This window comes from Sciurus carolinensis, chromosome 4 (assembly GCF_902686445.1).
Source record: "Sciurus carolinensis chromosome 4, mSciCar1.2, whole genome shotgun sequence".
Lineage (NCBI taxonomy): Eukaryota > Metazoa > Chordata > Mammalia > Rodentia > Sciuridae > Sciurus > Sciurus carolinensis.
In genome coordinates, this window is record NC_062216.1 from 114,342,284 (window position 1) to 114,354,306 (window position 12,023).

A 12,023-nucleotide genomic window follows, 5' to 3' on the forward strand; every position below is an offset into this window, starting at 1 on the left:
AAATCTCGGGTTATGGTCATAGTTCACTATGACACATTATGTATCCTTAGCAAAGATGAAATTTTCAGGTCCTGTTTTTTTTTTCCCCCTCCAACTCCTGAGTTAAAAAATGTAAAATGCTAAGGAAGAACAGACTTGTGTTGCACTCTACAATTATTTTAACAATTATTCTTAAATGTTTTAAAATTATATATTACTTAATACACACATAGTAAGCATAATAAACACCAAGAAACTAACTTATTGAACATACTACTACTAATATCCCTTTTCTTCCTGATCTCACTATGTTGGCCTCTTCCACAGGTAAATGCTATTTTGAGTTTTGTGTTTTTCATTCTTTTTCCTTTTAAAAAACTCATGATTCATATTTATACATGACCTGTTTCTTTAAAAAAAATTTTTTGTAGTTGTAGATGGACAGAATAACTTTGTTTACTTTTATGTGGTGCCAAGGATCGAACTCAGTGCCTCACACATGATAGGCAAGTGCTCTGCCACTGAGCTACAGCCCCAACCAGTTTCTTTTTTTAAAAAACGTTTAGTTGTATATGGACACAATACCTTTATTTCATTTATTTTTATGTGGTGCTGAGGATTGAACCCAATGCCTCAACAAGCGCTCTTACCACTGAGCCCCAGCCCCAGCCCCATTTCGTCATATGTAAAATAAATCTTGGATTAAGTGTTTTCTAAGCTCTCTTTCAGCTCTAATGAGATATGATAGGTGAACAACAAAGTTACATACTTAGTGGAATCACATCAATGCTTCTTTTTCAAGGGTTTCATAAAGCTAAAACACTGAATCATCTGACAAAATCTCCAATTCAACAAAAGGATATCTCAGTGGAGCTTCTAATCTCAAGACTTTCCATCACTTTCAATTTGCACCTCTGCTATAAAGATTTACTCTAGAGAAAACCAACACAAGGAGTCGTCCAATAAAAACCTCAAACTCGAATCTGAGGAAATAGAACTTGAACAGATGAACTTGAAAAGCATACATTATTTCAGTGACAAGTATTTTAATGAAAATTAAGAGGCATGGTTGGGTTTGTAAGTAGCAGTTTTTCATACAACCTGGATTTATTTTCTTATAACACAAACAAAATTGTCTTCAGATTTCCTCAAAGTGTCTTACACTATTTTTTGTTTCACATAAAACAGTTTTAAAATAAGGAAAACACAAATGTAAAACTGCTGACCTAATAGCTGTTCTCTAGGGTTGCTGTCTGGCCTAGATGCTGTTCTTCCTAGCTATAAACAACACTGGATTCCGTATTTGTCTTACCATTCACCCAGTTTTAAGGGTTAAGTGAATGGGAACATGTAGTAGAAATTACTGTGGAAGTGGCAAATATCCTGTTCATACTCAGGTTTGCATTGATCAGATCTCAGTATGGCTGGAACAGAAAGTCAGCAGAGACTGTTGGTATGAGGTAACACGTTAATGCGTCCTCAGAGATTTCTGAAGAGCCAACTTTGTAAAGTAGGATGTGAATGCGTTTGAACCTTACCAGTATCAAGAAGATAACAATGAAAAGAATGAGCAAATACTATTGCTACAGTATTCTTCTCATGGAATTTCAATAGTTTTTCCTTATTGTACCCATTGAATTGTCACCTGAAATATGTACTTTCTTAAAGGTCTCTTCTTTCCAAGGCCAGTCCAGCTTTGATCCTTTAAATATAGTATACACAACAAGACCCCATCTCAAAAAGAAAAAAAAAAAAAAATATATATATATATATATATAGTATATAGTTCTGGGGATATAGCTCAGTGGTAGAGCTCTTGCCTAGCATGCACAAGGCCTTGGGTTCAGTCCCCAGCACCAAACAAAAACAACCAATCAACCAAAACCAAATACAAAGTATACAAATTGCCTTGATTTTTATATACTGCCTCTTTAAAAACGATAAAAGTAAAATGTTATTGCTTCAGTTTTTGCCTATTCTTAAGCTTATTATGAAGTGTGAAAAGGGTAACTAAAGGACTCCAAGAATGCCAGTATAGTACATACTGTATATATTTTGTCTAAGTGACTAACACAAGCAGCTACTGTTCTGCCTCACCAATGAAAGGGTACTGCAGTGCATTATTTGAAATTAAATCCAAACACTCTCCCTCTTTAGTTCAGGTATAGCTACCAGGAGAGTTAAGCATCACTTATCATCAACATGTGTTTATTCCTGGTGAGTACATTTGCAAATTACAATGGCACTTGTAGAAACCCTGCAGAGAAAGGCAATCTTCCAAAGAGCAAATCCTTTCCTTGGGATACAGAATGGAAGCCCTGGACAAGACCCAGATGTAGAGTTTAGCTTTTTAGGCCAAGATTTTGAAACACTTCTGCTTTAACCTTCAACCATAACACTATAACTGAAATTAAGGCAGAATATTCAACTTTTTACCTTTTACTGTTCACATCTCAAAGGAAGGGTATCTCTAAAAAAGAAGGTTCCAAAGATAAGAGGGTCCCACAGATAAGCAGCTACTCCCAATTTCTGACAGAAGTGCTAGAGATAAATAACCATTTCTTTGTACTGTTTTTTTTTAGGACTCTTCAACCATTTCCAGCGAACTAAATCCACACTAGTGAAGCCTAGGTCCAATGAAAATCCCAAGCAGTCTCTGAAAGCTTGTGAATCAGACATATTAGCAGCTTTAATAATTAATTTACTAAGGAAACAACAAGACTATTTTGTGAGTTACCAAAATTAACATTCTTCTATAGAGTGCTATTCATGCTCCAGAAGGTTGGAGGTTTTATGATTACGTTCTAGTAGTCATGACAAAGAGAAGTCCTCCCAAAATAAAAAACTAAGATTTTTTTTTTCCCACAAATGGTAGATATTAGCTTATCTTAGCCCTTTACATATATAAAGGAACACAAAGTAACTATTTTCTATTCAATTCCTTTGTTGAGTTGTATTGTGATAAGACTCACACCTCTTGTTTTTCTTAACTAGTTAGGAGCTCCTGGTTACAAGTATTATATGGACTGTTTTGTTCTGTCATCACCAAAATTAACAAAATCAAAGGGGTTTTGTATCCAGTAATATGATCACTTTAAAACAAAGTTACATTGTTGTGAGGTATTGCTTAATGCACAAACATAAATGTCCAGAATGAGGGATACAGGGAGGTTTTATTTCCTCAGTAGAGTACCAACCTCTCCAGCTCTTAGTTATTCACTTAAGATCATGCAGCTAGAAGTAGAAATAGTATTGTACTGGGGGCTTATCCAGATCTCAAATCTATCCCCAGGCCATACAGCTTTAAAACCAAACTAAATTTGAAAATGACCAAAAAATTGGTCTGCAATGTCTGGGACTGTAACTTAGTGATAGAATACATAGTTAGCACGCATAAAGTCCTGGGTTCAATCCCTAGCACTCTGGGGCGGCGGTGGGGGTGGGGGGGACCAAAACAACAAATTTCTACAAAAACTGATCTGGGGAGGTTATGATGTCTCTTTGCTAGGGCCCACAAAGTGCTATGACAGCCAGAGCCTTGGGTGTTTCAGAAATCTAAACTGTTATGCACACATTCCATGGCAGTCACCAGGGCCCTCACACATTCAAGTTTTGAAGCTTAATCAAATTTCACACACCAGTGGAAAGCCTACCTCTTCTCCACACATACATTTGTTTCTCCCCTCTATTTCAATCTTCATCCCTACCTAATCCACACCTACTTTGACAGCTAGTAGTTTCTAGCTGGAATGTGGGATGATAATGAAAAAATCTACCCTATGTTGGAAATATTCAGACAGCAAGATGTTCTAAAGTTTCTAAAGAAGAATGGGGTACTCTGCTATATAAATGCTATCAATACCTGAGAGATTCTGGATTAATAGATGGATTGGAAAAGTCCCATTTCTATAAACACTTTAAACCCTTAAAAGAATTTGGTCCACACACAGCAAAAAAAAAAAAAAAAAACAAAAAAAAAAAACAAAAAAACACACTTGTTTTCTCCTATCCAAGTTTCCTACCTACTTTAGCTTTAGCTGGATTTTGTGTGTGTATGTACACTAAGGATTGAACCCAGGGGTACTTTACCACTGAGTTACACCCTAGTCCTTTTTATTTTTAGGCAGGGTCTTGCAAAGTTACTAATGATCACCCTAAGTTACTGAGGCTGACCTGGAAATTGGGATCCTCCTGCCTCAGCCTTCTGAATGGCTGGGATTACAGGTGGGCACCACTGTGTCTGGTTTTTGCTGGATCATTTGAGATAACCTCAAAATCATTATGTTTGGGATGTGATTTTTGATTTGGGGGCTGCATGAACTTAACCAAACTCTCTACCTTGATGGATTATCAAGTAAGCCATCTTCAGAAGAATTGATGGAAGTTCTTCTGAGTATGAGGGTTCTTGCATTAAATGAATGAGAATTCAAAGGGGGGAAGAAAAAAAGGTACTTGTCAGTTTGAAAGTCACAGACAATTTATCATTCTATTATTAGATAAGGAGAAAAAAATGAAGAACCCTTGGGTAGCAGGAAGAAGCAAGAGTCTTCTAGGACCTGGCATCTGCAAGGAAACAAAAAAACAAAACAAAAACAGACAAAACAGAGTTTTTAGTTCCTTTCAAAGACAAAAGCACCAACTACATGGCACAACAGGCCACACAACTATAACCCAATTAAATTCTCTTGGTCAACTGGAGGAATCCAGTTGTTAATGACAGAACACCAAGGGCGTTCTGACTCTTAGCTCTTTAGTACCACTGTGTACACAGAGAATGGCTAATTGAATTGAAAACATTTTACACAGACATTAGTGTACACTTCTATTAACAGTTTCCTAAGTGAGGAGAACATCAGAATTGACTCTCCAGGCAAATGATGCCCTCAGACAATTTTTTTTGGGGTACCGGGGATTGAACTCCAGGGGCACTTAACAACTGAGCCATATCCCCAGGTCTTTTTTTATATTTTATTTAGAAACAGGGTCTTGCTGAGTTGTTTAGGGATTCGCTAAATTGCTGAGGCTGGCTTTGAACTGCGATCCTCCTGCCTCAGTCTCCTGAGCTGTTGGGATTATAGGCATGTGCTACCACACTTGGCTCCTTCAGATAATTTAGGACTAATTCCAATCGACTTATATGGATCTTTTTCTCTTCTTATATACTCTGTTTACTCATTAATTCAACAATATATTTTGAGCTATTACAATGTACATTAGGGGATAAAAATATGGTATTACCTATCTTTGAGGTACATATCAGGTAAAAAGTGGAGTTGTTGATAAAAATACCAATGGGATACAGTGCAATAAGTACTAAGTGAACAAAACATGCTCATGTCTATACATCCAAAATTCTCCACCCATACATAAGTTCCTTAAGGGAATAAATCACATCTTCTATTTCTTTTGTATCCTTTAAAGAAGTTACAGAATTCTGTAACAATAGACATTCAAAAAATGATGCTTCATTTTTATTGAGAGGATAAGAAAGTCTGTGGCTCTTAAGGATTCTTATTTAATCTAGGACTTTTTTTTTCACAGAAAAAATAAATTTGCAGTGTGGAAGGAGTTTAACAGCAAAGAGTTAAGTTCTAAAGAAGTGTCTTATCTTAAATTATAGAGAAAGAAGTTTCTCCTAGGTTTTCATCTTAGAGTTGCCGTTTTTTCTACTAGCAAGTTATCTGTACTGCGTGATCACCAAACATCTTGTGCAGCACATCAGAGAGGAATTCAAAGTTCACCATTTATCCAGGTCTGTTCAATGTATACTTTCTGACACACCCCAGTGCTATTGTGTCTCTTTTCCTTCTGAAGTTAAATCTTATTTTCTGGTTTTCAGATGTATTTGACAATTTTAAGTCAGAATCTACCAAGAAAAATGACCAATATTTATTGAAAGATATTATTGTCTTTGGCTAAGAGGCATTTGCTTTTAGCATCTCTTTCCCACTTCTCAGCAGAAGAAACATTAGTTTTGGTAGAAAATGAACCCTAACACAGATTCATCCACTTACTGTCCAGAGAGAGTGAGACTAGCAAGCAATAGGTCAATTATTTATTCATTCAGTAAGTATTCACCAAAGGCCTACTATCTGTAAGAGAGTTGGGATTAATTCCATTTTCAGCCTTTATAATATTCCCTTTGCCAAGAGCAATGCTGGGCAAACTCAGCTAAGGCATATATGAAGTGTCAAACTTGGCCCTGCCATGGGCACATATAGTAATCTCAAAGAAAGGCATCATCCTTGAAAAGTAAAAGATTTTGGTCTCTTCATATAGGTTTTGTGAAGTTCTGCTCAATCAAATACTCAGATAATATCAGCAATGTAAGACTCTTAAGAGACCCAAAACTTTTAACTGCTCATTAAAAAGTATGAATTTTTTGATGAGAATTAAACTGTACTGCACAGGGAGAGAATTGCTGAGCAGTGGAGCACAGCTGTCTGATTAATCTCAGTCCATTAAAAGAGGCGTGATGGATCTCAAATGCAACTTCGGTTAAAAAAAAAAAAAAGGAAATGTGTACTAATGTTAGCAAAAACAACTTAGCATGTTAACAGAATTCTAATTTAACCAGTAAATGTCTATTCATTAGCGTGTAAAGCCATAACAGAGGCTATATACTTAAAAAACATGCGCGTACACAAAGCTTTAATTTGGTACCATAATCTGAAAGAAAATTGGACTCAAATTGCTTTATGTCCAGTTAAATCTTGCTACCATCTGAAGAGATACTGAAATAAAACTGAAACACTTACTTAAGATATTCAGTTACTGTGCATTTCCATCTGCAAGTAGAAATATTTCAAAATAAATACACCATGTCAATTGAAATTCACTTCATCCGCTATGCTTACTAAACACAAATGACTTATTCCTGGAGTATACTGAATAATCATATAAAAGTAGAAGAATTTAAAGTTAGTGATCAAATTCCTTTCAAGAGCATGGGAAAACAGTCCCTCACTTACCAACCCTTTTGGTGTGAAATTTGATGATTTCACTTTTGGGAAATGCAAGTATCCAGTGGGAGATGTTTTATAGGGGATCCTCTAACCCCTCAAAAATTAGCTTAAATTGTAGCAAAGACTGAAATCAAGGGAATCTGAATTTGGGAAGCAATGCTAAAAAAAGTTTGTATTAAATAAAAATCACACTACCTTGGGTATTCTGAATGTGGGGATTTTGTTATCAGGGTAGTGTAATATGTATTTAGTTATCTGTTTACTGAGCATTTCTTTGGATGTCTAGGGAAGACATCTGAATTCTATGCCTTATGCTGGCTCTTAAGACTTATTATTTTCTTTTTCTCTCTACCCATTTCTTTTTAGGACAATTTCTGATCCCAATTTCCTATTGATAGTATGCCTTGAAAATCAGGGATGACTTCCTCTTAGCCAAAATCAATAGTTTTTTATTGGGCCCCAAATTTACTTAGGATATTTGATGTGGTCTTATACTCTTCTTTTCTTTTTATGGGGTTGTGGGGTGGGTACCAGGCACTTGACCACTGAGTCACATCCCCAGTTCTATTCTGTATTTTCTTTAGAGACAGGGTCTCAAAGTGAGTTGCTTAGTGCCTCACTTTTGCTGAGGCTGGCTTGAGATCCTCTTGCCTCAGCCTTCCAAGCCGCTGGGATTACAGGCATGTGCCACTGCACCGGCCCTTATACTTTACTCTTTATAATTTCTGATTTCGAACCAGGGCCAGGAGAAGAAATAAGTGAGTGAGGTGCTTAGAACACAAAATTTAAGGAGGCACTTACTTTTGGGGTGCAAGATGTTTGGACTGAACATATCTGATAATCAAGACTGTTTTTGGCATAACAAAGAGAGTAAAAGCATTTTGCTGCTATTTCACTTACTGTTTTTCCATGGCAGAACATACGGCAGAGACTTGGGAACCCGCATGCCGGAAGCCAGGTTACTCTTATGTTCCATGACTATGTTGCTTGCAGGACTGCAAAAATGAGGAGAATTTTGACAAGTCAGCATATCTGAATTCTCCAGGCAGGCACACAAGAGATAATCAAAATGTGTGTTTTTGTAATTTGGGCAAAAGCAACAACCTACATTCATCTGAAATGTAAACACATTTCCATTAAAACATTCCTGCAATTAGGATGATTACCATTTTCTCTGGAAAGTTCCCTGTTCTGAACAGGCATCAAAATGGGTCTAACCATTTTCACTTTCCAGAAATTGAGATAAACAGCAATGCCATCTACTGTTCAGTAGTATGACAGGCTCATCAACTCATTCAATAAACAAGACATGAACTAAAGTGCCATTCAATTTAACCAAAGGAAGCAAATCTCAGAACTGATATAAAATTAAAGTTGCAACCAATGGAATTCATCTTTAAGTTTTTCCATCTCAGAGCATATAGTTTTTATTTAATAAAATTATCAACTGATCTCAGTAACTAAGAAATAAAAAATCAATAAACATTCTATTCAGGAAAAAAATAAAGTCTATTATCTTATTCCTTTATTTTCTAATCCAGAAATAGTCTCATTTGAATTGGAAAATTGATCTTTTAAGGACCAAGTATTGGAGGTAATGAGAAATCTTAGTTTTAAATTAGATACAAAAATTAGTGGGGAGATGTATTTTCTTTCCTGAAAATACATACTCTGGGTCTCCAAATCTCAAATAAAGAACTTTTATGACTACTATTTGTTTTTTTTATGTAGACATTAGTTTCCTAGAGTAAAAATGATTCAAGTGGTATAACTGCAAATTTTTTCAATTAAAATAATGTAAAGCTCACAAAAACAAAACACAAGAATGTCTGGCATCAATGTCTCCCTTGTTAAGACTCTATACTAATATTTTTGTATTCCCAGTGATTAGCACAGAACACATGACCTTTTTATAAATCAAGGAATAAATAAGGGGAAAAAATTCCACTAAAACAATGTCTATACTTAGTTACTACCAAAGATCATCATCAAGGAAAGAGGGTAGATTTGAATTTTTCTTTTTAGTAACAGGATGCTCTAATCTGGGGAGGCAGTTCTGGAAAAGAGACCATTTCATTTACCTGTTGTTGCCACAGAAGTTAGCTGTGCCCCAGACAAATGGGGTGCTAGTCTGTTCCCACAAATCTGCCAAAGGAAGCAAAACATAGTTTGTAGTACTACTTGATAAGATACTAGTTCATGCTAGTTGTATGTGTAAGATGGGAAATGATACACCTAAGTTTGGAAATGCAAGTAAAAATTGATCAAGTACCCTGCTGAAGTGACACAGAAGCAGGAATTTAATTGAAGGATATAAACACAAGCGACATAAATAATAATAAATGTGCCCAGTAACAATCAAACACAGATGGTACAACACAATTTATGGAAAAAAGCAGATGTAAAGGAGTGCTTTTTCCAATCAAGAGCGATAGGCTGTTCTACGTGTCTGCACAGGGATACAAATGTGCTCATTTTGGGGTCTAATAAAAATAATAAGGCATTCTGAACAACATGGTATGTTCATAAAAAGGGAAAATCTTCCTTCTGTCTTAAGCAAATGGCTTGGGATTTAGACATGGTGAAGAAAAAGATGTAGAGGCACTTTACCTTTATCCCAGTCTTCATCACAAGGAGGGCACTGCCATGTGCTCTCAGTCAGAGTCTCTTGTCCAAGGTTCCGGGTTTGGTTAACTGCAAGACAATAGAGATCTGACATAAGAAGGAGACAGTGCCAAGTTACTGCTTTGAAAGACTGCAGGGAAGTCTAATGGGTCTTTGTTTCTAAAAAATGGATAATATAAAAACTAAAAAGGGATCTTATCTCTTTGCTGACAGAAAGAAAGCAGAAACAAAGATATTTACCATATTTAAGGCAACGAAAGGATTTTATTTTTAGATGATTCATTAGTAAAATGAATCAGGCTATTCAGAAGAGAAAGGAGTATGACACATCAGAAACTGACAATCTATTGCTACTCTAAGATAAAAATCTCAAAGGCAGAAAAATATTGTTCTTTTGAAGTGAAGAAAGAAAAATCAAGTTGACAATGTAGCATAATACAGATCTGAAGGGGCTAACCTCTAGTATTGAAATAATTTAGCTAGTCAGGCTTACCCACATCCTGCTCAATACAACTTTTGTCATCACAGCTTGAGATATGATGACTGATTTCAGCCCGAGGAACCTGGTGGCGAGCATTGAAGGGACAAGTAGCCAATTTGTTTGCGACATCAGGATGATTCTATGGAACCAAAATTAAGGGATTTGTCAGTTCTTTAGAAATCTTAAAGTCTAAAGGGAGTAGCTTAACCTTAGTCTATAATGGCTCCCTTGAAATTCCTCAATAAACTTACAGCTGAACTATAGTGGGCAAACTCACAGTAGAAAATTAAGAGGGAATTATTTATCACTCACAGACAATATAGTCATTATTTCAAAATCAAAAGATAAGCTTCTTTGTTATGATTGTAGACTGACAACACAGATAACTGGAATTTAAGTGGCTTATGTAGAGCTAAATAGTAGATTTGAACCATATCTTTTTCTCTGTTTCTCAAAGTTGCAAGATTCAGGTGGTGTAGTTGTAATGGTAGCATTCTCTGGATGTCTTTGCAAGCTGATATTCAGGATGAATAGTAACATTAAAACTCAGTCTGCACTGCAGTAGTGTCCTGCTATTGCAATCCAATAAGTGCTAGAAAATAGTTGTTGTAAGAGAGCTGCAGAAGAGACAAACCAATGATTTTTCAGATTAACACAGGGACACTTATTTAAAGTAATGAGGCCTGCAATGAAGCTCTGAACAATTTAACCTTTATTTTGCTATTTCACAAAGGAAAAGCCCAAATGATAGAGACTACTTTGCTGACCAAGTTCCTTGCCTTAAACCCAAATAGTTTCATGTCATTCAAATTCTATGGCAAATATTCCAGCAATTAAGAAATTTATTTATTTATTGATTGCAGTGCTGGGGATTGACTCAGGGCCTCATACTTGCAAGGCAAGCACTCTGCCAACTGAGCTACATCCCCAGCCCCAAGAAATATATTTATTAGGAAAAGGAAAAGATATGTCACCAATGCCAGGTGCAGTGGTGCATGCCTGTAATCCCAGCAGCTTGGGAGGCTGAGGCAGGAGGATTGTGAGTTCAAAGCCAGCTTTAGCAAAAGCAAGGTGCTAAGCAACTCAGTGACACCTTGTCTCAAAATACAAAATAGGGGGCTGGGGAGATAGCTCAGCTGGTAGAGTGCTTGCCTTGCAAGCACAAGGCCCTGAGTTTGATACCCAGTACTGGAAAAAAAAAAAAAAAAATACACACACACACACACACACACAATAGGGTTGGGGACGTGGTTCAGTGATCAAGTACTCCTGAGTTCAATTCCTGGTAACCTCCCCAAATGAAAGATATGTCACTAATAAAACTCGAAGTAAAAATAATGTAAGGCAGGGAAAAGGTTGGAAAAACATAGAACTAAGAAACTTGTGAGAGCAGGAATCTCCAACAATTTCATAAGAGGTATCAGGCATTCAAAGCAAAGGTTTTTTTTTTTTTTTTTTTTTTTTTAATTTTTTAGTTGTAAGTGGACACAATACCTTTATTTTTATGTGGTGCTAAGGATTGAACCCAGGGCCTCATGCATGCCAGGTGAGCATGCTATCACTGAGCCACAACCCCAGCCCAATGCAAAGGTTTTGGGGCTAAAGATTAAGGACATTCAAAGACAGGAATTATAATAGAATCTTTATACCACTTGACTCCCCTTCCCGATCTTTATCCTTGAGAAATGTTTGAGAATATGTAGGGAGGTGTGGGTGGTGGTGGTGGTGGAATTCTAGTGCTGATCCACATTGTTCAGGTTTAACTTTAAGAGATCCTTGCTCTAGAGATTAAAAATATGCTAGAGAAATAATCAAAAAAGACATTTTATTTCTAGGATGATAAGAGAAACACTTTTTTTCCTTCTCTTTTTGGTGGTGGGGATCGAGTCCAGTGCTTCAAGCATACTAGGCATGTACTCTACTACTAAGCTATACTTCCAGCTAAGAGAAACATTTTTAAAGGATGTTAAGTC

At 36.3% G+C, this 12,023-nt stretch overlaps 1 protein-coding gene across 1 annotated transcript in view; it reads right to left on the reverse strand.

The window, feature by feature from the left end:
• Gtsf1 (gametocyte specific factor 1) overlaps positions 1–12,023 on the reverse strand; it is a 38,152-nt gene that overhangs the window by 19,560 nt on the left and 6,569 nt on the right. Inside the window, exons 3-6 of the mRNA XM_047549775.1 lie at positions 10,063–10,189; positions 9,555–9,638; positions 9,026–9,089; positions 7,845–7,939 (exon numbers count right to left, since the gene is read on the reverse strand). Of these exons, the coding sequence (XP_047405731.1) occupies positions 7,845–7,939; positions 9,026–9,089; positions 9,555–9,638; positions 10,063–10,189 (370 nt within the window). The remainder of the gene's footprint in view (positions 1–7,844; positions 7,940–9,025; positions 9,090–9,554; positions 9,639–10,062; positions 10,190–12,023) is intronic.